The sequence below is a fragment of the Rhineura floridana genome, chromosome 7 (genome assembly GCF_030035675.1).
Source record: "Rhineura floridana isolate rRhiFlo1 chromosome 7, rRhiFlo1.hap2, whole genome shotgun sequence".
NCBI lineage: Eukaryota > Metazoa > Chordata > Lepidosauria > Squamata > Rhineuridae > Rhineura > Rhineura floridana.
The window spans coordinates 148,004,542-148,032,048 of NC_084486.1; the positions used below are offsets into that span (position 1 = coordinate 148,004,542).

At 47.8% G+C, this 27,507-nt stretch overlaps 1 protein-coding gene across 1 annotated transcript; it reads right to left on the reverse strand.

Moving 5' to 3' along the window:
• Nucleotides 1-1,671: 1,671 nt before the first annotated feature.
• PTMA (prothymosin alpha) lies at nt 1,672-16,245 on the reverse strand. Its single transcript, XM_061637541.1, has 5 exons — nt 15,971-16,245; nt 10,457-10,528; nt 8,350-8,440; nt 3,980-4,053; nt 1,672-2,654 (listed from the first exon to the last, which is right to left on the reverse strand). The coding sequence occupies exons 1-5, from the start codon at nt 16,013-16,015 to the stop codon at nt 2,607-2,609; spliced, it is 330 nt and encodes a 109-aa protein (XP_061493525.1). The 5' UTR covers nt 16,016-16,245; the 3' UTR covers nt 1,672-2,606.
• Between the last annotated feature and the right edge of the window lie 11,262 nt (nt 16,246-27,507).

The following is a 27,507-nucleotide window of genomic DNA, read 5'->3' on the forward strand; positions in this document are numbered from 1 at the left end:
CAAATGGTGGCAGCGGTGAAGAGAATAACAATACCAGTATTCAGTCTCTGGGAATACTAGTATTGGGACGTGACTGGTGGTTGCCTAGCAGGGGGATCTGTTGAGATCTGTGCTAGAGCGGGGAGAGAAAAAATAAAATAAAGGACAGTCCAGACTGGTGGAGTCCCTGGTGGTGCCTAGTGACAGGCAGTAGCCACGCACAGGTAGGAACCTGACAGGGAGAGCCAGGGAAGGGTGTCACACCCACACATAAGATCTACACCTTGCACCAGACAACTTAACCCACACAGTGGCAAATTTTAGAAATTTCTAGGGGAATCTGTGGCTGGCCTCCAGCCAGCCTTCCTTGTTAGGTGGGGCAGCCACATTTCTAAGAGGGGCATTTAGGGTCCGGAGGAATATGAAACTAAAAAGCAGAGCAAAGGAAAAGCCCAACTCTAGCCCATAATGCAGTTTTAATATTTAAGTCACGTTTGACTTAATACAACACTAAATATGACTCATATTTGAGTCATATTACTATACAGGCTGTTTTTCCCTCCAGGATCACTTAATTATAGGGAGATTGTGATCACGAAAAATCCAACCTCAGCCAGGGAATCTCGAGTTAGCAGACTTTGGGGGGCTCTTCCAGATGAGGCTTTCGCTGTGCACTTGCCCTGCCTTATTCACTGAATTTTTCAGAAGGTCCTATTCTTAAAACAAGCTGTCATTCTTTAAATGGAGGTTGTCACAAATATTAAAAAGACACTTTCCCTAAAAAAGTCCTGGGGTGGGAGCACAGCTTGGGGGGGGGCAGTGCCCCCATCCCCCCCCCCGGCTACAGGCCTGCCTCCAGCTCCCATCATAATAGTATATACAGAAGTATAGTTTCCAAATCACGTTAAGTATTACTTCCCCTCTATTCAGCACTGGTTAGGCCTCATCTTGAGTACTGTGTCTAGTTCTGGTCTCCGCACTTCAAGGATGCAGACAAAGGAACAGGTTCAGAGGAGGGCAACAAGGATGATCAGGGGACTGGAAACAAAGCCCTATGAGGAGAGACTGAAAGAACTGGGCATGTTTAGCCTGAAGAGAAGACTGAGGGGAGATAGGACAGCACTCTTCAAGTACATGAAAGGTTGTCACATAGAGGGCCGGGATCTGTTCTCGATCGTCCCAGAGTGCAGGACACGGAATAACAGCTCAAGTTGCAGGAAGCCAGATTTCGACTGGACATCAGGAAAAACATCCTAACTGTTATGAGCGGTACGACAATGGAACCAATGATCTAGGGAGGTGGTGGGCTCTTCACCACTGGAGGCCTTCAAGAGGCAGCTGGACAGGCACCTGTTGGGTATGCCTTAAGTTGGATTCCTGCATCAAGCAGGGGGTTGGACTCGATGACCTTACAGGCCCCTTCCAACTCTACTATTCTGTGATCACTAACCATTGACCATGCTGGCTGGAGCTGAAGGGAATCTAACATCTGGAGGGCTGGATATTCCCCCTCCCTTCCTCAACTTAAGAGGTTCTCCTCCCCACCCCCCGGCCTTCTGTCCTTCCCCAACCTGGTGTCCTGTAGATGTTTTGGACTACAACTCTCAGCAGCCCCTGTCAGCAAATACATCATCTTGCCAAGTCCAAAAGAAAAAGAGAAAATAAAAACTACACAGCAATTGTGCAACCAGCTTCGTTAGAACAACTCAGCAAAATAAAATTCCGGTTTATTGTTGGACAACATTGTTTTCACACATACATCAAACAGGCCAAAAAAAAAATTAACAGCAACTTCATAGACAAAAAAGAAAAAAAGGAAAAAAAAAAAGGAAAAAAAGAAAAACCCTTTTTTATCTTTGGCCTTGCCATCTCATACAAACTCACTATTTATGGTACAGCTAAAGTACATACACAGAAGAGAGTTATTGGAATGCTCAGAATAAAGATTGGACTTTTTTTTGCGTTTTTGAAAAAAAAAAATTTTTTTTTACAAGTTTTTTTTTTCTTCTCCTTTGATAATGGTTTGGACATGGTCACACCACAAGTAAAGTCAAGAAATTTTGTCTCGTTTGTTTTTAGGGACGGAGGGAGAGAGCAAGAGAGAAAATCAAAACAAAAACACCACACTTCAAAGCCCCCCTTTTGGTCAATCAGAGATCGCGTTAAAAATGGCTGACCTCATCACAATATGTACAAAAATATAAAATGTAAATAAAAAATACAAACAAATTCTCCTTTAAAGTTACTTTTAGGAAAGCAAGCTGGGCCTTGAAGTTTTCGGGGAGGGGAAGAGGGGGGAGGGGTGGGGGTGACAGGGTGCGGCTGCACTCCACCCCCCCATGCCTCCCCCCCAAAGGTGGCGCGACAGGTGGAGGAGGCGAGACTTTCACTTTCGTTTCACTCAGAGTTGGGCCAAGGACAGCAGAAGGCTGCCTTTGGCAGGGCTTTTCCCCTGCTCTACTTGACGAAGGTGACCACAGCAAAAAAAGGGGGCAGCGAGGGGGAAGGAGGAGGGGGCATGTTTTGCAACAGGAGTTTCAAAGGTGAAGTCGGTCACGCTGGCCTTTAAAAAATTTTTTCTCTTAAGTTTAAAAAAAATGTGTGTTTTCTTTTAATTACTCTGCTTTCTAATCATCTTCGTCAGTTTTCTGCTTCTTAGGGTCGACGTCGTCATCCTGTGGAGAAAGTTAAAGAACATGACCGGCTTTTCTACATGTCCCATCAACCTCTATCTGTCCCTAACTTTTCTCATTTAAAAAGCGCTAGGAAAAAGAAAGGCAGTAGCCATCTTGGCCTTTTCCAACTAGGCAGCCTCCAGAAGTTTTGGACTACAATTCCCAGCAGCCCCCAGCCGGCAAACTGATGGCTCTAACACCACAGTTCTCAAACACCCTCTGGTATGCACCCATCTCTTGGCAAATGACAAGGCTAGTGGACTCAGTAACAGTGCATGGATGGACGAGCAGAGCTGTTCTATTCATTGCAGGGGCCAGACTCCCTTTTTCTTGGTTGATGTTTGAAGCAGGCCAACCAGCTGTATTTATTTAATCCAGCTGGAACTCATCACTGTACAAATCCCCCCAGAGATCTTCACTTACTTGCAACCATCTTTAAAAAGTTTATGGAGTTTTCCAGACGAAGGAAACTCTTGGCACTCACAAACCTACAATCAGTTTTATATATTTAGAAAATTAATAAACCGCTTGATTCTTCAAGCAGTATAGAGCTGCTATATTATTTTGGAGAGTTGCTCGACTGTCCGCTATGTTAATCGGACAGCACTTACAGACAGCATTTAACTGTCATGCCTCATAAGAAACAAATCCTGGGTACCATGGTTTGGTGAGGGTGCCAGCTATTAAGGCCTGTAAAGAACCTTGTTTTTTAAACAATGTTAATATTTTGTTGTTTGAATTTCTGTACACTGTATTTTTTCCTGATGTGTATTTTGTATTTGTATTTTATTTTGTGAGCCGCCTTGAGGGCCTTTGAAATAGAATAAACAGATCTCTAGTTCTCTTTCATAGAACTGACAGTCCCCAAGGTTCCTCCGAGGATGGCAACTGGCTACTAAAATCCATTTGAGCCTGAATAGTGTAGGGATGCTTTAAGGACAAGCATCTTTTATTTTAAAATTATTTACAGCTGTATTCAAAAATATGTCCTATTTCTCCCTCAGCCCCACATAAAACCTCCCTAGAATAGCAACCACAATAGCTTGAGGTATCATCTTGTTCCTTGAATAAAGGGACAAAAAACCCCACAATGGAACAAGAGTTTCAGAGGCAGGGGTTACAAACCCATGACCCACCACATTGCTAGACTACAACTCCCATGAGCCCCCAACCAGCATGGCGAGTAGTTAGGGAGTAAGGCCACAGGTCCCTCAACCCTTGCCCTAGAGCATTCCATGCTTGGGAGGGAACAGGCAAAACTCGGCTTAGCTCTGGCAGGGATATTGCTTGTGCTGTTTCTACTATGGTGGGCTTAAGTCACTTACCTCATCGTCCTCAGCTGCTCGCTTGCCTGTGGGGCCCTCAGCTTCATCATCCTCATCGCCATCTTCTTCCTCACCTGGGTAGAAGAGACAAAGAGTGAAAAGGAGGAAAAGCCACGAGAGGAAAAGTAAAGGAAAGCAGAAGCTCCCCCCCCCCCCAATGATCCAAACAGAACTGGAAGCCTCCATGAGACCTTCTGAAAACAAAGTCACTGCTCTGGTAAGGAGAGGGGTCCCCTGAATCTCAGCTTTTTCTTTCAAAATGCCCGTGGACACCCATGTAAGGAGGGCGCTTGGCCCGCTGCCTCCATGCACCTGGATTGTGAGAACTAAGTTTCAGGTGTTTGTGCAGCAAGATTTGTTCTTTTTGTCTCACCGCCACCTTTTCTTTTTTGTCTAAGACCTGCTTAACTTCGACAATGGCTACAAGTGGCATTCCGGGGAGCAGGGAGGGGCTCCCAGACCATTTGCTGCCCCTTCTTCTCTCTAAATAAATCATTTCAAAATGAAGTTGGCCAAAAATCCAGGCTAAGATCTGGGGTAGGGTGGGGTGCTTGCTGAAAGCATTTATTGGTTCAAAGGTTAGAGGCGTTTTTGAATCTGCAAGTGATTCACATCACGTTTCATGCCCAGTAGGAGGGGGCCAATATGACAACTGGAAAGCGGATAAAATTCCATCACATGTCACTCAGAGGAGTCTCTCTGTATGGATACAGAAACTCTGAACAAGTCAGGGTTGTAGAGAGAGACTAAAAGATTGCTGGAACAAGCACCTTTTGTGAAAGCAAAATCCGTCTCTCGCTCACACACACCCCTCCTCAGAAAAAGCTGGAAGAGGGGCACCCTGTGTTCTAGCTGCTACGTTTGCTCAGCCAAACCCAGATTATATTTTATTATTTATTAGGTTTATATCTGTGTCCCTTTCCCCACTATGAGCCCATCTTTAATAAGGTGAGAGCTAAAATTCGTGGACATTTTACTAATTATCCTGCGTCAGGTGCACGGATTCTCCCTAGGGACACAATCTTTTGGAACTGATAGCGAAAGAGAGATGGATGGATGGATGGAACAGAGCATGGCTTGACCTAGATGATGTTTGAAATAGGCCAGTGGATTAGGAGTGGCTCAGTCTGATTGGAGGGAGAAACCCTTTAAGCAGCAGCATTGGAGAGCACGTGAGCACATGCACTCCAGTTTAAGCACTTTTGGATAAGTAACAGGCCCATTTGAACTCTCCATGTTTACACCAGTATTCTGGCTTGTCACCCTGAACCACAAAGAGAGAGTGGCATGGAAGGGGAGGTAAGAGAACCGTGGGAAGATTAGGGTCACCTGAACAGAAAAGGCCACTGGCCTCAGTCTGAGCACGCAGGATTAGCTCCAACAGGTGGCTCATCTCTTTCCTAGTTGATCTTGCACACAATTTAAGTCAGGGGAAGGAGGGGGCTGTGCCAGATTGTGATGGGAGGGGAAGAAACATCTGTCTTTTGAAGGAACTGAATGGGGCATTCTTGGCGTCTGGAGCAGATGTCAGCACAGTAAATAATGGGATGTAAGTAGCATCCTAATACAGTGTTGTCAAAAGGAAAGGAAAAACACCACCGGACACTTCTTTCATAGAATTGTCGGAAGTTAAGAACCCTTTCCATCTTTTTTAAAAAAGGTTTTTGCTCCTTCTGCTGTTAGGCTATAGATGAGCTTTAGAGCCTGGCTGGCTACTATAGCAATTATATTCTGCTGCAATTTGTTGTAATTTTATTGTGTGGAGTTCAACATATTTTTATAGGAACGTTTTATCACCTCCCTGGGAACCTTTGGGTTGAAGGGCAGTTTAAAAAATGTAAATAATTCATTTGAGGCATACCGGGGGGGGGGCGTGTCCTGTGGGGCCTTCCTCTGTGGTCAGAAATCATTGTCTGCCTTAACTTTGTTTTGGAAAAAATCATTGATAATTTGCAGATGTTCACACGCTTTTCCCACTGTATTCCTGTGATGTGGAGACTCTCACAGATGGACAAAAAAAAATGTGGATCCTACAAGCCCTTATGGTTGCACTGCAAGGTTGGATGGAAAAATACCCGCCATCTATGACTCAATGTGTTCCGAAGATCTCATTGCATTTGAACATGCATCTTAGCACCGCCAATCTCACTTGGACATCTATTTGGACAAGTGGGCTGCCTCTATTAATTGATACATTTAAATCAAGATTGATGGATTATTTGTAAAGTGAGCTGATGTCGTTTCTTCTACTTTATTTGCGATGAAAAACAAATTTAAAAATGTAAATAGTAATACCACCCTGTAGGAAACGGTATTAGAAAAACCCTGCAAGAACTGGCGTGGGAGGAGTCTAACGAAGGGTCATCTTTATGACACTGAGCTAATATGGCCGTTATACTTGGGAGGCAGAGAAGGAAAAACACCTAAGAAACGCAGAAACCTCCTAGAGCTCCCAGCTGCTAAAGGCAAGAGCCTCCTTTTCCCTTCCTCTCCACACCACGTTCCCCCACAGGCAAGCCAGAATGTCCCTGCCACATCCTAGCTTGGTGCTGACATCACTGCTCCATCGCCATGGTTCCCAAGCTCTGTTCCCCTTCCCTCCTCCTCCATCACCACAGTATCCAAGCAACGCTGCTCCCCACCCAGCAACAAATGCCCAATTATGCAAAACTGCCTGTGAATGCCACAGGAGACCCTCTCCAGGAATAATAAGCCACAGAGAATTTTTTTTGGGGGGGGGGGGGGGACTTGGTCCTTGGCGGCAGAGTTTCGTTCCTAGAAAGGGGCCGTGCTTTGCGCACGCAGGTGTATGTGTTGCACATTATCTTGTTGTTCACCAGTAAAGAGATGCTGTAGCTGGCAGGTCAATGCCACAATTAAAGAGATTCTCAGGAGATGTCATTAAGGGTGAAAGGATGGGCTATGAAGCAAGGAGGCGAAGAGAGGCCATTAAAGGTTGCCCTCAGCAAGGGTTCAAAAATAAATAAAAGGCTGGCAAGGTTAGCTACAAGTAGGCTTTGTGGAGGAAAGAGGCACGTGACACCTCTTTAGGAGGCAATGAACGAGAGGAGAGAGCACTTGGGAACTCCATGGAAATCCTGCCGTGTTGGGGCCACAAAGCAAGAGCATCATGGTAAGCTCAGTCAAACCGGAGCCACGCCAAGGAGCTGGCGGCTCAAACGCTCAGCTCTAAGAAGCAGGAGGATTGCCAGTAGGTCTCCCTGCCCTGAATATGTGCAGGTTTCCACCCCAGCATTAAAAGGGAGTCGGAAATAAAAGTGCCTAGAAATGAGAGCCACAACAAGCTCTCCGCCCAGCACTGTGGGGTGGGCGGGGGGAAGGAACGGTCTTCAGTTCTCACTCATGGAAGAGGCCATTGCCATGGGGGGGAGGAAGGGGAGTAGCAGGTGCCCACCAATGGTTTATAAGCTCTGTTTTCCCCCCACAGCCTTTTTTGATTTTATCATGGAAACAATGGAAGCATTCGGTGGAAAGCCACTTGTGGGGGTAGAGTGAAGTGGTTTAAATGCCACAAGGAAATATACCTGTTGTCATCTATACACTCACACACCAAGAGGTATCCGACACATTATACCCCATTGGGGAGTGTGTGAATGAGGCTCCAGGAGCTATCCCTGATTCCTCAGCAACAGAACAGAAAAATGTTTGGGAGCCAGGTGCAAAATGTAAAGATGCCAGCCCTGCAAAGGAATGGCAGTAATCAAGGCCTGAACGCTTTCCCCCTGCATCTGAACAGACTTCACATTCTAGTCTTAGCCAATGTGGTTGGGGGACTAGCCTTTCTGGCTGGGGCTGATGGGAGATGCAGCCCCAAATATCTGGACTGTAAGGACTAGGAGTGAGAACTACTCAGATTCCTCAAATCCTCACCCAGCCATGAAACTTTCACTGGGTAATCTTGGGCTAAACTCTTAGCCTAACCTGATTCAGAGTTGTTGTGGTGGGAAGAGAACTATATATATCCTCCTTGGAGGAAAGGTGGGATGTAATGAAGTATATAAATCATTTGTTGGGACCCTGGTGCCCTCCAGATGCTGCTGAAGGACAACTCTCATAGTCCCAGACTGCTGGCCATGCTTGCTAGGGCTGATGGGAGTAGTTCAGCAACATCTGGGATGACCACAGACTCCCCACACTTGACATACTTAAATCTATTTCCCATTGCCCAATGGCCAAGGGCTGGTTGCTTCTCCATCATGGTGAACACCCCAGGCCAGGTTGAAAAGACAACTTGACTATCTATTATGCTCAACTAGGAATGGCCACTAGGGGGAGCCACTGTCCTCTGCAACTGGCCATTGCCAGGGGAAGGGGGGGGGGTTTATAGAGCAAAAGGAAATTAGGATCACCTTCTTCCTCGTCCTCCTCGTCCTCGCCAACTTCTTCCTCTTCGTCATCTACCTCGTTCTCTGCTTCCTGCTCCCCATTTTCCTCGTTCTCCTTTTTGAAACAAGACATACTTAAAACAAAAACTGTCCCCAAACCAACTGCGATTTGTCCTCGTTGCAACGCAGCCCTTGCTGGGAAACCAGGACCTGCTCCACAACCGCACAAAGCAACACAAGCCAAAGGCCTGACAAAGAGAGTGGCCAACTTTGGAGGAATATATATATTTTTAATATATTTTAAAGCTTTTAAAAATGTTTTGTTTTAATGTTTTTAATGGTTGCTGTATTTTAATGTATTTTGAAGTCTGATTTTATGATGTTTCAAAAGTGTTTTTGATGCTTTTGTTTGCCGCCCTGGGCTCCTGCTGGGAGGAAGGGCGGGATATAAATCAGATAAATAAGTTTGCTCTTCATGACAGCTGCTAGAATGCAGGAGGGACTTCCATCCTAGCTATTCTGTAGCTGTGGGTCAGTGTCTGCCCCCTGCTTCTCCCCTCCCAATAACACAGTGGGTCATGGGTTGGTCACTTGCCTGCCCGTCAGGGGCACTAAGGCAGGGATCAGGCACCTCTTGGCCCTTCAGACGATGTTAGACCCCAACACCATCCCTGTGCTAAGTCAATCAAAACATGGGGCTGCAGAACAGGTGTGGGCGTGTCACCTGTGCACTGCAGAGGAACGAAAACTAAGAGCCAACATCCAAAGACCCAACACCAGCAGACACACTCTACTGAGACCTGCAAGTGCACATTTTTTAAAAGGAAGAGCCGGTGTGGTGTAGTGGTTAAGGTGTTGGACTACGGCCTGGGAGACCAGGGTTCGAATCCCCACACACCCATGAAGCTCACTGGGTGACCTTGGGCCAGTCACTGCCTCTCAGCCTCATGAAAACCCTATTCATAGGGTCACCATAACTCAGAATCGACTTGAAGGCAGTACATTTACATATTTTTTACATTTACTGATATTTTAATGTGCGAGTCATTAAGACAAAACATGCCATGTTTGTTGAATATGTGTGTGTTCTCTTAATTAAAAACAAACAAACCTCCAAGCCTAGAGATGTAAAATTTCCAGAAATTTTGAAGCCATGGAAAAAAACTTTTTCCCCGGTTTTTTCCCCAGAAAAAACAGAAGTTTTGGGGAAAAAATTGGTATAGTAAAAGTACATTTTATTCAAAAATTATTACAAATTGAATTTACTTTTTTAAATTTTAATTTTTTTTGGTAACAAATGGATCTACAAGATCCTGAACTGTAAGGAACCTCTTTAGCTTTGCCAGTTTATGAGGAGCAGGCAAAAAACAATTTAAAAAAACCAGAAGAAACCTTCAACAAAAATAACGAAGAAAACTATTTGTCTCCGCTACTCCTCCACAGTGTCAAGCAGACATAAACCATCCATTCCCATAAAAAGAACTGAGGAAAAAAAAGGGGGGGACCAAGATTCAATGAAACATTTTATTCATCATGCTAACATAAAACATTCCATAATGCATTTTTTCTTATTTTTTTCCAATTTTTCAGGAAAAACAAAAAAGGCTTCGGGGAAAAAATGTCCCCCCCCCCCAAAACAAATTTTTCCAGGCCTTCACATCTCTATTCAAGCCCCTTTCAAGCTCTTTCATTCACTTTTTGTACTCTTTTTACCAGTAGCCCTTTCAATTCAGGGTGTGTATGTCGGAAGGAGAGAAGCATTAGGACACCACAATGACAGGCTGGGCAGGGAAACAACCTCTGGAAGGCTTTAGGCTCAGTGGCAGAGAATCACCTTTGGATCACCGGAGTTCAATCCATGCCCATCTCCAGATCTCTCTGGGGAAGGGAGACAGAGTTCCTGCACAGTTACCATACTGGGGTAGCCCAGTTATTTCCAACCTGGCGCCCTCCTTTTTTAGACCACAATTCCCATCAGCCCCAACTGGCGCACAGAGATCTGTGCCAGCTAGGGCTGATTGGAGTTGTACTCCAAAACATCGAGAGGGCCTCAGGCTGGAGACTGAGGAATTCCAGTTAGACCCAGCATCCTTCACCAGCCAACACCACCTCACCCGGCGCAAATACTTACGGCATTGCCATTGGCCGGTGCATCTCTGCCGTTTTCTGTCTCTTCAACAACTTCCTTCTTCTCTTTCAAGTCCTTAAAAGGGACAGAAACAGACCGGAATGACTCACCAGGACTCCATGCCTCCAGTACAGCCGATGTTCTTTTGGGGAATCTGGAGTTCCAGTCCCCCACCCCTACAATGAGGAAAGTTTGGTGGGAGGAGAAAGGTGGAGGGACGCAAAAGCGGGTTACTCCTCCTGACCCACCTGCAGAGCAGCTTGAAGGCAGAAGTCTGGCCAGCTACTGCAAGAGTTCCTGCCTGTCTACCTCCCCACCCCGTGCCACCAAAAAAAACAGACTCTGCTTAGAATGGCTGGCCTGGCCTTTGACAAACATGCTGAAACCTCAGGAAACTCTCCAATGGAAAAGCTGGCTTGGAACGCTTTTCTAACAAGGCCCCGCCCCTCCTTAAGAGGCCAAGGTTTTTTTAATCACACTAGGTTATTTTAGTCCAGAGGGCCCCCCCTCCCCGGCACTCCACTCTGAAGTTACGGCATGTTTCCCACCCCTATGAAAAGGTCAGACGGAGGCCCCAGTGAGAAAATGGCTCATCAACAAACCAGGGACCTAACACTGAAAACCACACCAGGGAGGAGACTTCAGGAACCCATTTATAGGAACAGAGGAAGCTGCCTTATGCGGAGTCAGACCATTGGTCCATCTGCCTCAGTACTGTCTACACTGACTGGCAGCAGCTCTTTGGGATTTTAGGCAGGACTACCCGGGGATTGAACTTGGGGCCTTCTACATGCAAGGCAGATGCTCTACCGTTGAGCTAGGGCCCTGTGGAGTTCAGCCCCCAAGCCTGAAAGAGGACTGGACTTTTCTGTCTACTACTTGTACTAGGCATGGGGGGGGGAGGGGGGAAGAGAAGAAAAGCCAGGAAGGCACCACTCTCCAGAGTGGCAAGGAGTCTGCAGGAGCCAGGGGCCCTGAACAGCCAGCACCTTTGTCTCCAGGATCCTACCTCTTCCCCCTCTGACTGGAAGGCAAGCTTCCTTGCCTCAGCACAGCTAAGAAGCCTTCTGTTGGCGAAGGCCCAGCTGCCTACTTCTTAAAAAGGCCAGAAGGTACTCAAAAAATATCTTGGCAGGCCTGCCCTCTGCTGGAACCAATGTGGCCAGGGACATTTGACGGTTCTGGCACCCCAGCAGATGCTTCACTTTCACTCCCCACAGAACCTGGCATTAACAATCTGGTGTGTGCGTATGCCCTAAATAAAGGATTGTCTCCCCCTCCCTAAATCCGCCCTCTCTTGATTTATTTGGATTAGGGTAGCCTTTGGATTATTTGCAGGCAGAGTGCTGCAATGCTTAAGCCTCTCAAGACAGCCAGGACTTCTGGGTAAATCAGGAACCGATTGGCAAACTGCCTGAATCACGCAGAAACACCCCGAATAGTTTATCTTGTGTGCCTCTCTTCAGTTCCACTAAACACACACCTGTTGCTCAAACTTTTCTCGGGCTAAAACCAAACAAGCCTGTTGGTATTTCTGCTTTTAAATATGGTTAACTTCACCCAACAAGGTTCAGAACACTGATACATCATTTGCATGTTGACTGACTTGGAACAATATTCTGTCACACAAAGACACAGATATTAAAGCTGGGAACATGGGGGGGGGAGTTTACACACAACTTTCTGAGATATCACCCTTACAAAGCAAACCCAAGAAGCTCTGCAACAACAGCAAATTTTATTGATGGAAGAATTTAATTGTATAACTAAAGCCCAACCCTAGAGCACCACAGTTGGTTTTTTGCATATACTGATGCTACTTCAAAGCAGAAAACACCCACCACCAGATTAGGATGAACGAGCTTTAACTTGATCCTGAAACCTTTGAGAGACAGCCTAAGAAGACTATAATTATAGGCCCAGCAGAATGGTCTATGATATCAGCCACAACACCACTGGCTAGGGGTAATCCCACCCGTGTTTTTTAAAACTATGTGGAACAGAAATTTAAAAGTATCCCTGACATAACATTGTGCATTGACCAGACAATCTTGCAGAGCTCTTAAGTTGTGCTCTAAAAGGCCATAGCTCAGTGGCAGAGCATATGTTTTTGTGCAGAAGGTCCCATTTTCAATCCCTGGGCATCTCCAGGTAGGGCTTGGAGAGATCCCTGTCTGAAAACACTGGGAGCTGCTGCCAGAATGGGTCTACAAAAACGCCCACATAAAAAACAACAGAAGTACTTCAACCCTCTTCAAAACACATGTGCAGCCTGGTGCCAAAAGTAACTCATTGTCAAATGCGTTAATGGAAAGATTTTTTTTAATTGCAACATTTGCTAAATGCAGCCACCACCTGTAACACAAATACGCCTACTAACAAACCTCTCATTAACCAGCAAACGTTTTTAGAATTAGGCCGACATTTATTAATTTATTTCTTTATTGAATTAAAACACTTCCTACCTACAGAGGGCGCACGCGCCAAGGCTCTCGACGCTGGCGCCACCATGCGCCCTGGACTATTTCAAAACCGCGCGCCACACTTGACGCCCCTCCGATTGGCCAGCCGTCGCCGAACTCCCGAGGTATGCCGGGAGGTGTAGTTCCCCTTTAAGGAGAACGGCTTTGACGAACCTGTTCCAGGGAGGGGAAGCGGCGGGGTGCGGGTAGAGGGAACTACGATTCCCAGGAGACCCTGTGCGGGCGGGGACTAGAAAAAGGCAAGAGGGAGGCCAGAGCGCGGCACGTGGTGGGGCGCTTTGGACTGCTGCTTGCTCGTTGTTTGCTACAGCCGCAGGCAGCCGGGGGCGGCGCTGGAGAGGAGCCGCCGCCCGGCTGGGAAATAGATCTGAAGCGTTCTACCCTCGGGCATTTTAATGCCCTTTGGTGCTGCTAACACGGAAAGGGTGGAAAATAGGTTTGGGGGGCCCACGTCCCGCCCCAGCACTTGGTGGGCGTTTGTATATAAGCTCTCACGTTTAAAGAGGGCCACATTTGGGGAAGTAGCGCGAGCTGCCCTCTCTCCTGCAAAAATAGATCGCCCCCTCCACAGGGGGCCCTTCTGAAAGGATGTCAAAGCCCAATCTACGCAGGTTGCTATTCGCCCCCTCGATGAATCGAGGCTTAAGGAGGGAATGGAGATTCATTAAGTGCCCCCCACCAAAACCCCACGAGAGCCGGCTGCGGGACGTTAAACCTGGCCTCGCTATTCCCGATCCCGCACAGACCTCCTTAGCCGGATTATTCAAGGGAAGAAACCCACGAAGCACCACCACCACCAGAGACAGGCTCAGGGAACTCGGGTTAAATGCCCCCCCACCCGCGCTCAAATGCCCACAACCCTTAGTAAGCTCTTGCCGGCGCCCGTAAAGAGGCCCTCCACACGGACCAGAGCTTCGAAGCTAGACGGGGCGTACCGGGAAGGTGGGCGCTGAAGAACCTCAATAGAATCCGGAGACAAAGTAGGACCATCGTGTGTGTGCGCGCGCCCTCTTGGCTCCTAGCAACAGCAGCAAGTCGCCCATTTCTGTCTCCTCTTCCAACCCCGACCGTCGGGTGGAGGCGACCGGAGACAGAGGAACACGATAAGGATGCGTGCCGTGGAATGACCTTGTCTCTCTCCCTGGCCTCGAAATGAAGCGGGAGAATATGGGAGGGTGGGCGCCTGTGGTCTTCGCGCCCCCTCCCAAGGAAGCGCGAGGTAAGCGAGGGCCCTTAAACCGGGCAGGCAGGGGCGGGAGAGAAACGGCCACCCGAAGGCTGTAATCTGTTAAAGCCGCTGCCGCCGCCCCCTCGAGGCTGCGGGTGGCTAAGAGGCCGGAGAAGCCGCGCGCCGTCCGCTTGGCACAAGGTATCCGGCGACTGCGACACTGTATCCGCCTTCCGTCCAAGGGAAGGGAAGGGAAGGGGGTCCAGGCCGCGGGGACGGGGAAGAGGACGACCCTCTCCCAGTCGCCGTCCTTCCCGACGGCAATAGGGGCAAGAAGCCCGCTCGGTCCCCCCCGCCCGTATTTCCATTCATCCCCGCCCATCTACCCACTCGAACGTGTGGGTTCCTTCGGCAAGCCCTATTATGCCCTCGCTTTCTTTCCTCCCTCCTTCACACCCAACCCCCCCCTTTAAAAAAAAAAGCGCCACCGACAGCAGCTTCAACTTTTGCTCAGTAAAGGGGGTGGCGGAGATGAGAGGAAGGGTCATCCTAGTTCAAGGGGGGGAGCGTTTGAACTTCAGGTTTGCGCGGGGAGGGGAGAGAAAGAGATAAGTCACCGCAGATTTAAAGATGATGTCCCCCGCCTCCACTTTTGCAGCGAAAGGTTAAATCGCGCTTCGATAGAATCCAACCCCTTTGGTGGAGGGGAAATCTCCGTTTCCTCCCCCTCCCCGTTCCCGTGGGGAAGCCCTTTCCCGTGCAAGTCTGGCGGGTGGTGCCGCGGCTTTGCCCGAGGGGGAGAAAGCAGGTAGAAAATATGGAGAGTTCCCGAGAGGCTCGGGCGCCACGCGAGGGGGCCGGCGCGACGTGCTCGCCTCCCTGCATCATTAGACAAAGAACCCGGACTGGATGGCTACAAACATTTGCTCGCCGATTCGATCGCTTCCCATCAAAGTGAAGTCTCGCTTTACAGATCCCCCGCCTTCGCCAGCCCCCCCATTCAATCACCCAAACCGCCTTCTTCCCGCTCCCCCGCTTCCCCCCCCATAAACCGCTTCCGATTTTATCGCAGCCACCGGGGGTCGTAAAGTTATTTCCGTGCAATTAGCAAAAACAAATTAAAGAGGAGAGGGAACTTCCATTTAAGTACGTCGGAACCATCACAAAGGACACTGAAGGAAAAAGAAGCCAGCTACCGGCACCGCCGCCGCGCTCCTTCGTCTGTTTTCAGGTGGAAATCGTCCGGGGGGAAATATGTTGCCGGTGCCTTACAACCGTCTGGCACAGCATGTTTTTCCGCCCGGTAGCTTTTGATATCGCTTTTCCTCCCCCCCCCCCGCCACCTTTTCCTCTCGCACTTTTTTTAAAAAAAAGTCATCTAGAAGGGAGGGAAGGGAACACAGCCTGAAGTTTTACACGTCTGTCAAACCCGCTAATCTGCTTTGAATGAGAAGCGCCTCCTCGCCACCGGGAACCTTGGTGAGGCAAGACCCACAAGCCCGCTCCAGCAGCTTCGAATCTCTCTTCAAAAAAGAAGGTAGCCTCTTTCGCTGCCTCTCTCCTCCTCAATCCACCCTCTACCCAGTCCGCCCCCTCGGGGGAGAAGAGCAAAGATTTATTATTGATGCTGTTATCATTATTATTACCATTCTCCACCATCGGGAAGGAATGAAAAACAAGCCGGGAATCTGGAGAGTGAAGCCTCCCACAAACAAAGGAAGACGGAAGCCCAGAAAGAGCACGCCGCTCGCCGAGAGGGGCGCGCACACACGACCCAGGCGCACAAAACGGGACCTATCGGTAAATGAGCAGCCGCGGCCGAGAAGGACCCGGGGAGGGGAGGCTGGCAGTCCGGGCAAGCCTTACCTTGGTGGAGATCTCGGAACTGGTATCCACGGCTGTGTCTGACATGGCTGGGTTGGGAGTTGCGCGGGGTCTAGAAAAGAGCTCAGATACAAAAATAAGCCCCGAGGAGCGTACAAGTCCGACGGTGCGCGCCTGGGGGGAAAAGGTAGGAAGCACAGAAGCTTGAGGGACAGGCGGCGGCGGCGGCAAAATAAAACCCCCACGAGCAGCCCGAGCAAAAACGCAGGAAACAATGCAAAGATGGCTTTGGACTGAGCCAGTGGAAAGCTCACGCGGCGCCACTACCTTTAATATAGATTAGGGGCGGCGCGCTCACTCCCCTGCCCGGCCCTGATTGGGCAGCCTGGGCAAAGATGGGCCTGGCTATTGGTCGGGGGGCGAACAATGGGCAAGGCAGCTTAAAGCGGTACAAGCCTCTCCCTCCCCCCACCCGTCCGTCTTGTCACCACTGCGATGAGTTTATGCCTGGCCTCAGCCGTGCAAAATAAAAAGGGGAGGGGGAGGGGGCTTCTTTGCGAAGCACACACATAGGAGGGAGGGGTTGCAAAGCGCGCGTGCGCGCGGCAAAAGGAGGCACGCACCCTCGGGAGCCACCGCCTCCTCCTCCTCCTCCAGTGTGGGGGCTGGGTAGGTTTTGCGCCGTGCAAGAGCGCATGGGCGCAGTGGGGGAGGTTTTGCTAAAACGCAATGCTTCGGCAAAGACTCGGAGCGCGCCGGAGCGAAGGGGAGGGAGGAGGAGCCGAGTTCTCTTTCTGTTTGCTGCTCTGTTTGACTTCGAAGTTGCAAAGCCGCGTTGAAAGGGTTCCCCCCCCCATGTCGCACCGGTCCTCCGCACAGGCTGGGGTCCAACGCCAGCCTCGCGCTCCCCTGCGCCATCTGCTTTAGGGACTGCAACCTCAACAGGGGTTGCGGCCTGTGGATCGGGATCCTGGGGAAGGGGGGCTGGTTTTTGAAAGGTCACAATAGCCTCTCTGCGCTTTTTTATTTTTAACGCGCGAGGGAATTTGAGCAAAAGACAATGTGGGGGCAGTTTTCCGCAGCGCGCACGCTTAAAATTGCGCAGCAATAAATTCAAAAATTCACGGGGTAGGATAGGCACGCCCACCCACGCCCCGACCCCGCGGAAAGATGCAACGCGCGTGGGTTTTATTTACGACGGAGCAAACGCTCAGGACTGAAACGCGCCACTGTTGGTTAAAGAACCCAGGCGCACATGGGAATGCGTATTTGGCGGCGGAAGGGAGAAATACTCTCGAAGCCGGCAAATCTCAATTCATCTTTCCTCCCGCCCCAATCCGTTTTCTCGGTTTAATTTGCTGGGCGGAATTTCGTCTTTTTAAGCAACCGCTGACACTAATCACTTTGCGGGGAGGGAACTCTAAACTCCACTTTCAGAATTACATTTAAAAAATTGCGGGGGAGAGATGGGGGAAGAGATTCGATTTCTCGCTCAATTTGGAGAGACAGACCCGGGTAATCCGATTCGCGCAGGTTTGCTCGCCTCTGCTCGTTCCAACTTTTTGCAGTCATCCCAATTTCACGAAGCAAAATGGGGGTCCCCCTTCCGCCGTTATCCCCCCTCCCCAACTGGAGGCTTCCCATCAAAGCACTTGCGAGGAATTTGGGCCAAGCCAACTTAAAACGCGGAAGGTCGACTTCCACCCCCTCCCCGGTCGCCTGCCGCGCGCCCCTTAAAAAAAGACTTTGTAAAGAGATTTAGATGAAAAGAATCCCGGGTGCTGCTGTCGTTTTTAAAAAGAAAAGAAAAATTTGCAAGCTAGATCAAAACCTTTTAATTGCAATTATTGGAAAATTTAAATCTCCCCCCTCCCCCCAATAATCAGCTGAGTTTTAACCGCTTACTGTTGTTTTTGCAAAATTGTTTTAAAAGTTTGCATTTGCGTGGGTGAGCGGAAAACCCCAGGCCCCCCACCCCGCGCGCTCTATCCCAGATGGGGGTGCACAAGGGGGCAAAATGGGTGCTTTGCCCGTCTGGTCTTAGAATGCCCAATGGAGGCACCAAGACTCGGGAGGCCAGTTCCACGCCACACTCAAGATGGCGCTGGGAGCCCTTGGCTGAGGAACTACTCGATTCCACCACGCAGCCAGGACAGCTAATCGACCAGGTCCGATCCAGCCGGCTCCTCTGTGTCTTAAGAAACCCTTCCCCGGTGCCAAGAATCGGTATTAGCATCTCCGACTAGGCGGAATAGACCACCGGAGACTAGGTAGCTCTTGTGCCGCACTCATCATGGCCGCCAGGACGGTGCACCTCTTGTCCACGGAAGGCGGGATTTTGGACTCCGACGGTGATCATTGGCCAGTGGTGGCGAGCGAACACAGTGTTGACGCTTTGCGGCGTTTTATTGGACGAGGTTTGTGCCAGTTGTGATTAAGGTGCTCAGGAAAACCGGGAAGCGAGGATAAGTTTGGCTCGATGGAATGGAGTTTCACCGCTTTGTATGCAAAAGAGTGGACGGATGGGGAAATTCTCGTTTGCATAGTTGGGCGGTTGGTTGCGAAGGCAAATGCGAGCTTTTACCTTGTTCTTACGTGGTTTCATTTAAAAGTGGTACTTTACTGAAATGAGAAGGGAGTCATCATCAATCCTGGACGGGGCATAGGTTTTCTTTTCCCGCCGCGTCTGTTTTGCATATTTGACTTTTTAAAAAGCTCTTATTTTACGCGGGACCGGTTTCTGTTATTCCACATGCTTGGGAGGAAAAATAACGAGATTTTAACATGCGTGTTCCCGGGTCCGAGATATTATAAAGCCCTGCTTTTTAGTCAAACGCCTCTTCAGACTTGTTCAACAGTCCTTACTTTCTGGTTTTTAATTTCTGTTTTAGGCTCTTGAGCCCAAGGTGCATAAGAACATAAGAAGAGCCTGCTGGATCAGGCCAGTGGCCCATCTAGTCCAGCATCGTGTTCTCACAGTGGCCAACCAGGTGCCTGGGGGAAGCCCGCAAGCAAGACCCGAGTGCAAGAACACTCCTCCTGAGGCTTCCGGCAACTGGTTTTCAGAAGCATGCTGCCTCTGACTAGGGTGGCAGAGCACAGCCATCATGGCTAGTAGCCATTGATAGCCCTGTCCTCCATGAATTTGTCTAATTTTCTTTTAAAGCCATCCAAGCTGGTGGCCATTACTGCATCTTGTGGGAGCAAATTCCATAGTTTAACTATGCGCTGAGTAAAGAAGTACTTCCTTTTGTCTGTCCTGAATCTTCCAACATTCAGCTTCTTTGAATGTCCACGAGTTCTAGTATTATGAGAGAGGGAGAAGAACTTTTCTCTATCCACTTTCTCAATGCCATGCATAATTTTATACACTTCTATCATGTCTCCTCTGACCCGCCTTTTCTCTAAACTAAAAAGCCCCAAATGCTGCAACCTTTCCTCGTAAGGGAGTCGCTCCATCCCCTTGATCATTCTGGTTGCCCTCTTCTGAACCTTTTCCAACTCTATAATATCCTTTTTGAGATGAGGCGACCAGAACTGTACACAGTATTCCAAATGCGGCCGCACCATAGATTTCTACAACGGCATTATGATATCGGCTGTTTTATTTTCAATACCTTTCCTAATTATCGCTAGCATGGAATTTGCCTTTTTCACAGCTGCCGCACACTGGGTCGACATTTTCATCGTGCTGTCCACTACAACCTCGAGGTCTCTCTCCTGGTCGGTCACCGCCAGTTCAGACCCCATGAGCGTATATGTGAAATTAAGATTTTTTGCTCCAATATGCATAATTTTACACTTGTTTATATTGAATTGCATTTGCCATTTTTCTGCCCATTCACTCAGTTTGGAGAGGTCTTTTTGGAGCTCTTCGCAATCCCTTTTTGTTTTAACAACCCTGAACAATTTAGTGTCATCAGCAAACTTGGCCACTTCACTGCTCACTCCTAATTCTAGGTCATTAATGAACAAGTTGAAAAGTACAGGTCCCAATACCGATCCTTGAGGGACTCCACTTTCTACAGCCCTCCATTGGGAGAACTGTCCGTTTATTCCTACTCTCTGCTTTCTGCTTCTTAACCAATTCCTTATCCACAAGAGGACCTCTCCTCTTATTCCATGACTGCTAAGCTTCCTCAGAAGCCTTTGGTGAGGTACCTTGTCAAACGCTTTTTGAAAGTCTAAGTACACTATGTCCACTGGATCACCTCTATCTATATGCTTGTTGACACTCTCAAAGAATTCTAATAGGTTACTGAGACAGGACTTTCCCTTGCAGAAGCCATGCTGGCTCTGCTTCAGCAAGGCTTGTTCTTCTATGTGCTTAGTTAATCTAGCTTTAATCATACTTTCTACCAGTTTTCCAGGGACAGAAGTTAAGCTAACTGGCCTGTAATTTCCAGGATCCCCTCTGGATCCCTTTTTGAAGATTGGCGTTACATTTGCCACTTTCCAGTCCTCAGGCACGGAGGAGGACCCGAGGGACAAGTTACATATTTTAGTTAGCAGATCAGCAATTTCACCTTTGAGTTCTTTGAGAACTCTCGGGTGGATGCCATCCGGGCCAGGTGATTTGTCAGTTTTTATATTGTCCATTAAGCTTAGAACTTCCTCTCTCGTTACCACTATTTGTCTCAGTTCCTCAGAATCCCTTCCTGCAAGTGTTAGTTCAGGTTCAGGGATCTGCCCTATATCTTCCACTGTGAAGACGGATGCAAAGAATTCATTTAGCTTCTCTGCAATCTCCTTATCGTTCTTTAGTACACCTTTGACTCCCTTATCATCCAAGGGTCCAATTGTCTCACTAGATGGTCTCCTGCTTTGAATGTATTTATAGAATTTTTTGTTGTTGGTTTTTATGTTCTTAGCAATGTGCTCCTCAAATTCTTTTTTAGCATCCCTTATTGTCTTCTTGCATTTCTTTTGCCAGAGTTTGTGTTCTTTTTTATTTTCTTCATTCGGACAAGACTTCCATTTTCTGAAGGAAGACTTTTTGCCTCTAAGAGCTTCCTTGACTTTGCTCGTTAACCATGCTGGCATCTTCTTGGCCCTGGCGGTACCTTTTCTGATCTGCGGTATGCACTCCAGTTGAGCTTCTAATATAGTGTTTTTAAACAACTTCCAAGCATTTTCGAGTGATGTGACCCTCTGGACTTTGTTTTTCAGCTTTCTTTTTACCAATCCCCTCATTTTTGTGAAGTTTCCTCTTTTGAAGTCAAATGTGACCGTGTTGCATTTTCTTGGCAATTGGCCAGTTACATGTATGTTTAATTTAATAGCACTGTGGTCACTGCTCCCAATCGGTTCAACAACACTTACATCTCGCACCAGGTCCCGGTCCCCACTGAGGATTAAGTCCAGGGTTGCTTTGGTTTTTATCCCAGGGGGGAGGTTTATTCCGAACCGGACCTTTCTCAGCTCCTGTCGGGTTTCCCCCCTCAGTCAGTTTAAAAGCTGCTCTGCTACCTTTTTAATTTTAAGTGCCAGCAGTCTGGTTCCATTCTGGTTCAAGTGGAGCCCGTCCCTTTTGTACAGGCCCGGCTTGTCCCAAAATGTTCCCCAGTGCCTATCAAATCCAAACCCTTCCACCCGACACCATCGTCTCATCCACGCATTGAGACTACGAAGCTGGGCCTGTCTGGCTGGTCCTGCGTGTGGAACTGGTAGCATTTCAGAGAAAGCCACCTTGGAGGTCCTGGCTTTCAGCATCCTACCTAGCAACCTAAATTTTGCTTCCAGGACCTCACGGCTGCATTTCCCCATGTCGTTGGTGCCAACGTGCACCACGACCACTGACTCCTTCCCAGCACTGTCTACCAAACTATCTAAACGATGGGCGATCTCCGCAACCTTCGCACCAGGCAGGCAAAACACCTTGCGGTCTACACGCCCATCACACACCCCACTGTCTATGTTCCTAATGATTGAATCACCCACTACAAGGATCCCTCCACCCCCTGGAGATATATCCTCGGCACGAGAGGATAGCTGCTCATCCCCCAAGGAATGGGTCCCTTCTAAGGGATCGTTTCCCTCTTCCTCAGCTGGATGCTCTCCTTCCCCGAGACCATCGTTCTCCATGATAGCAGGAGAGCTATCATCGTTGGAGTGGGACACAGCTATAACGTCCCTGAAGGCCTCCTCCACACACCTCTCTGCCTCTCTCAGCTTTTCCAGGTCCGCCACCTTGGCCTCAAGGAAATGAAGTCGTTCCCGGAGAGCCAGGAGCTCATTGCACCGAGAGCACACCCACAACTTCTGCCCAACAGGCAGATAGTCGTACATGCTGCAGGCGGTGCAAAACACTGGAAAGCCCCCACACCCCTGCTGGCTTCTTACCTGCATAGTTTTGTTTAAGGTTTATTACGTCAATGGGTTGGAGACTGCGGTTTAGTTGAGCTCAGGGAACAGACGGGCAGAGTGGGGGGCCCTGGCCTCCTCGCACTGCTGCTGAACTCGCTCTGCTGCTTAACTCGCCTTGACGCTTTGTCAGCTGGGGCTCCCTCTAGCTCGTGGAGCAGGCACTTCCAATACCTACGCCAGATCGCCCTCTCGACGTCTAGCTCAGCTTCAAACAGAAAGCCTTGCTCATCTAGATGTTCTCTGCTCTGGATTTGGAAATTGGAGATGTGAGTTCAAATCCTCACAATCATGAACTTGGGAAATGTTCTGTTGGAGTCACTCTCATACTATCCTTTTCATCTTCTCTGGCAATGGTATTTTTAAAAATTAAATTTATATCTCACCTTTCCTCCTAGTAGGAGCCCCAGATGGCAAACAAAAACACTATAAAACATTCTAAAAATAGACATTAAAATATATTAAAACATCTTTAAAAACATTAAAACAAAACTTCTTTAAAAATACCTTTTTTAAAAAGGTTGCAAGGTTGTTTGAAGATGAGTAAACTGGAAGAAGAAAATCAGGGCCTGAACTTTTAGGGTAGGGCAGGGGACGGGGTAGCTCATGCCCACTGAGACTGGTAGGGCGGAAGGCAGAGAGCCCAACAGTCGGTGGAGCCAGAGCCAATCAGAGGCAGAGGCAACTCATTCTAGTTTTGCCTGCATCCTCCTCGTCCATACAAGGGCAACACTGAGGCTACAGAGGAAGCTGATACAGAGGCAAGGCGACCCCCTGGTCTAGTCAGGCAGGTGGAGGGCAGACTGAGATTGGTAGGGCAGTGCTTCATTTGCCCTACTGAGCCAGCCTCCACTGGAGTAGGGCTAACAATCTTCCATATACTAATCAGCCTGATAGCGGCTCTTGAAAACCAGAGCTACTAGTGCTGAATCTGCAGCTGTCTAGAGCAGTGATTCTCAAATGGTGTGCCCAGGCACACTGGTGCGCCCCAAGAGGTGGCTAGGTGTGCCTCAAATATTATGAAAGTATATTTTAAAGATGAGAAGAAACCCATTTGTATAGGGTAAGTAATAGTTTTCTATAGTTTAAGTTATTTTTATTCATAGTTTAAAATACATTATTTTTAATTTTGTACACTAAGTGCGCCAGAAAATTTTTATATGTTTTACAGTGCGCCGCGAACCAAAAACATTTGAGAACCACAGGTCTAGAGTTTTTAAGGTGGGGGTTCGGCACCCTTTCCAGCTCAAGGCCTGCATTGCCTCATGGGTAATCTTCTGTGGGGCCACATGCTTATGATAGACGGGCCGGAGGCAAAATGTGGGCGGGCTACTCAGAAATCAGTCCCATTGATTTTCACGGGGCCTACTTCCTTGAAAGGGTGTGAAGGTTTGCAGCCATCTTACTGTGTATCATTTCACTTAAGTTCTGCCTTTCACATTACCCTGATGTCCTGGTTCCGTTCATTCTCTTGGATATACAGAAATTCTTTGCCCGGAATTGTGGCCCTTTAAAAATAAATGGTGGTGTTCATGCAATTATAAACATATAAAGGATGGCCAACTTTTCAAATGGCCTCTGTTGCAACTTAACTGCAGCTTGATCTGCCACCATTAAACATGTGCTAATGGTTTTATTTCCATGCAGCAAAAAGCTTCACCTGCTAATTTCTGCGGAACAAGTGGCTCTAAAAGGCCCAGCTATAAAGGGCTGGTCAAAAAGTTAGCAGTTCTATGTCAGTCCTACCTGTACCCTTAGGGCTACACACTAGAATAAATCTAGTGCAGTGTGCTAGGTCAGGGAGATGACTCAGAGATCAGATTGTAAAGTGCATGAAAGATCATCGTGCTTGGAATGGTTCAGGCGACCACGTCTGTTCTGGATCCTTGCCCATCTTGGCTAGTGAAAGCTGGCAGGGCTGGAACCACCGGTTGGGCCAAGGAGGTGGTTAATGCCTCCTTGAGGGAGGGAGTGGTCCCTGGTAGCCTCAAGGAGGCAGTAGTGAGACCTCTTTTAAAGAAACCCTCCTTGGACCCAGATAATTTAAACAACTATAGACCGGTGGCGAATGTCCCTTTTTTGGGCAAGGTTTTGGAGCGGGTGGTTGCCAGCCAACTACAGGCGCTCTTGGATGAAACCGATTATCTAGATCCGTTTCAATCCGGTTTCAGGCCCAGTTTTGGCACCGAAACAGCCTTGGTCGCCCTGTATGATGACCTGTGTCGGGAGAGGGACAGGGGGAGTGTGACTCTGTTGATTCTTCTTGATCTGTCAGCGGCGTTTGATACCATCGACCATGGTATCCTTCTGAGGAGACTCGCGGAGTTGGGTGTCGGGGGCACTGCTTGGCAGTGGTTCCGCTCCTACTTCGCGGATCGTCACCAGAAGGTAGTGCTTGGGGAACATCACTCGACACCATGGACTCTCCATTGCGGAGTCCCTCAGGTGTCGGTTTTGTCCCCCATGCTTTTCAACATCTACATGCAGCCGCTGGGTGCAGTCATCAGGAGTTTTGGAGTGCGTTGCCGTCAGTATGCTGATGACACGCAGCTCTATTTCTCCTTTTCATCTTCTTCAGGTGAGTCTGTTGATGTGCTGAACCGTTGCCTGACCGCGATAATGGACTGGATGAGAGCTAATAAACTGAGACTCAATCCAGACAAGACCGAGACATTGTTGGTGAATGCCTTCCCTGCTCAGATGGTGGATGTTAACCCTGTTCTGGATGGCGTTACACTCCCCCTGAAGGAACAGGTACGTAGTTTGGGGGTTCTTCTCGACTCTTCCCTGTCTCTCGAGGCCCAAGTGGCCTTGGTGGCACGGAATGCGTTTTACCATCTTCGTCTGGTAGCCCAACTACGCCCCTATCTGGACAGGGACGACGTCGCCTCCGTTGTTCACGCTCTGGTAACTTCAAGATTGGATTACTGTAATGCGCTCTACGTTGGGCTGCCCTTGAAGACAATTCGGAAGCTTCAGCTGGTGCAGAACGCAGCTGCCAGACTACTGACGAGGACCAGTCGGTCTTCGCATATAACACCTGTCTTGGCGCGTCTGCACTGGCTCCCTATTTGCTTCCGGGCGAGATTCAAGGTGCTGGTTCTTACCTATAAAGCCTTACACGGTGTGGGACCTCAATACCTTGTGGAACGCCTCTCTCGATACGAACCTACCCGTTCGTTCAGAATCTAAGGCCCTCCTCCGGGTACCAGCTCATCGGGAAGCCCGGAGGGTGGTTACTAGATCTAGGGCCTTTTCTGTGGTGGCCCCTGAGTTGTGGAACAGCCTCCCCGAAGAGGTACGCCTGGGGCCTACACTTCTATCTTTTCGGCGCCAGGTAAAGACCTTTTTATGCTCCCAGGCATTTTAATTTTCTTAACCATTTTAATCTTTTAATCCGTATTTTTTAATTTTTGTCGTATTGTGTTTTTGTAGTGTTTTTTGTTGTTTGTTTGTATATGTTTTTATGATTTTTATTATGATATATTGTATTTTATCTTGTTTGTTCACCGCCCTGAGAGCTATTCTGCTAAGGGCGGTATATAAATTGAAATAAATAAATAAATAATAAATAAACCGTACCCCTTATATACTCATACGATCACTGCACTCTGCAGGTAAGGGCCTTCTGCAGATATTATTATTATTTATTTATTATTTATTACATTTTACCCCGCCTTATGGCCAAAAGGCCCTCAAGGCGGCTTACAAAAACATGAATATAACAACACATCATAATACATCAATACAATAATGCAATTCTCAGAATTAAATAGCAAATAACATTATTTTAAAAAAAGAAAAAACATTTACACGTGTCACAATGAGAATTGCATTCAGCCAGGGTTTTTCAATATTCAATGATATCATCTCATCTGGAGTTTTGTTCTGCACAACACAGGAATCAGACCTTTAGTGTTGAGGCACCAACTCTTTGGAATTCCCTTAAATATTAGACAGGTGCCGTACCTGTTCTCTTCGGTGCCAGTTGAAGACATTCATCTTCCAACAAGCCTTTTAAGTAAAAAACTTTCTCAGACTGCATCTGTATTGAAAGTGTTTCAAGATGTCTTATCACTTGTTTGTTGCCCTGGGCTTTTGGGGGGAGGAAGGGCAGGATATAAATGTAATAAATAAATAAATATCCAGTATGAAATAGCCTGGCTCAGCTTTTACTACCAAAAAAAAATCTAGTGAATGGGTTAAATAGTGAAAAGTGTGGGGAGAGATGTGTGTATATCTTTACACAGAAGGAAGAGAAGAACAATGGCAAGGAAAGGAGATACTGTGAGACTAGGATGATGCAAAGGAAAACTCCAATGCGCCTGCCTCTTGCATAGTTGGGCAGAAGAGGGCATTTTGGCAGGTGCAGCTTCACATGCGTGGTAAAACAAAAGCTGCATAGGCTCAAATTCCCTCTTACACACAAATATGAAAGGTGCAAAGGAGCCCTGATCAGCTTTGCATCTAGTCGCCTCTGCGAGAGTTCTGTTCATGCTGAAGATAGTTACCACTTTAATTAGGCTTAACAAACTTTCCCGTGAGAAATCCTGGGCCTGAGCACTAACCAGCAACGGATCACAGAACATGGTGCAGACTTTGGCACCATATTGTGTAGTGGATCGCAGGAAAATTTCTGGCCTGGATGTGAGTTAATCCTTAACTGCCCATTTGTTTGCATAAAATCTGTGGTTTCAGTCTTAATGAACCCTTCCTGTCCATGCTTCCAAAGCAAAATTATTAATCTTGCTCATGGTCCAGTTTTGCTTTTTATTCTTGATTCATGAATCTGTATTATTCTCATAAATTGCCAAAACACACGAGAATTGCCTTTCCTTTTAAACACATTTGTAAGTGTGGAAAGAGTCCACATTCTTCAACATGTGCGAACATAAGGATGGTTAAGGGGTATATTAAGTGACATTTAGGCTGCATTAGGAAAACTTTTGAATGCTCCTTTCCTATGAAATATAAGCATTCATATGTATAGATTTCTCAACCTAATATACACCATAATGTTCAAGTGAAAATGTACAAAGTTCTGTTTGGGTAACAGGCTCTTTAGCAATTGCACACAAACCTCTCTAGGCACTTCATACCTTTCTTCTTTGCAGATATTTGTTCCTTTAAAAAAAAAAAGCAATACTCACAGCAATATGTTTGATTATACACGTAACTGTCATCTCTCCAGCAGCACAAAGATGAAATACATAGAC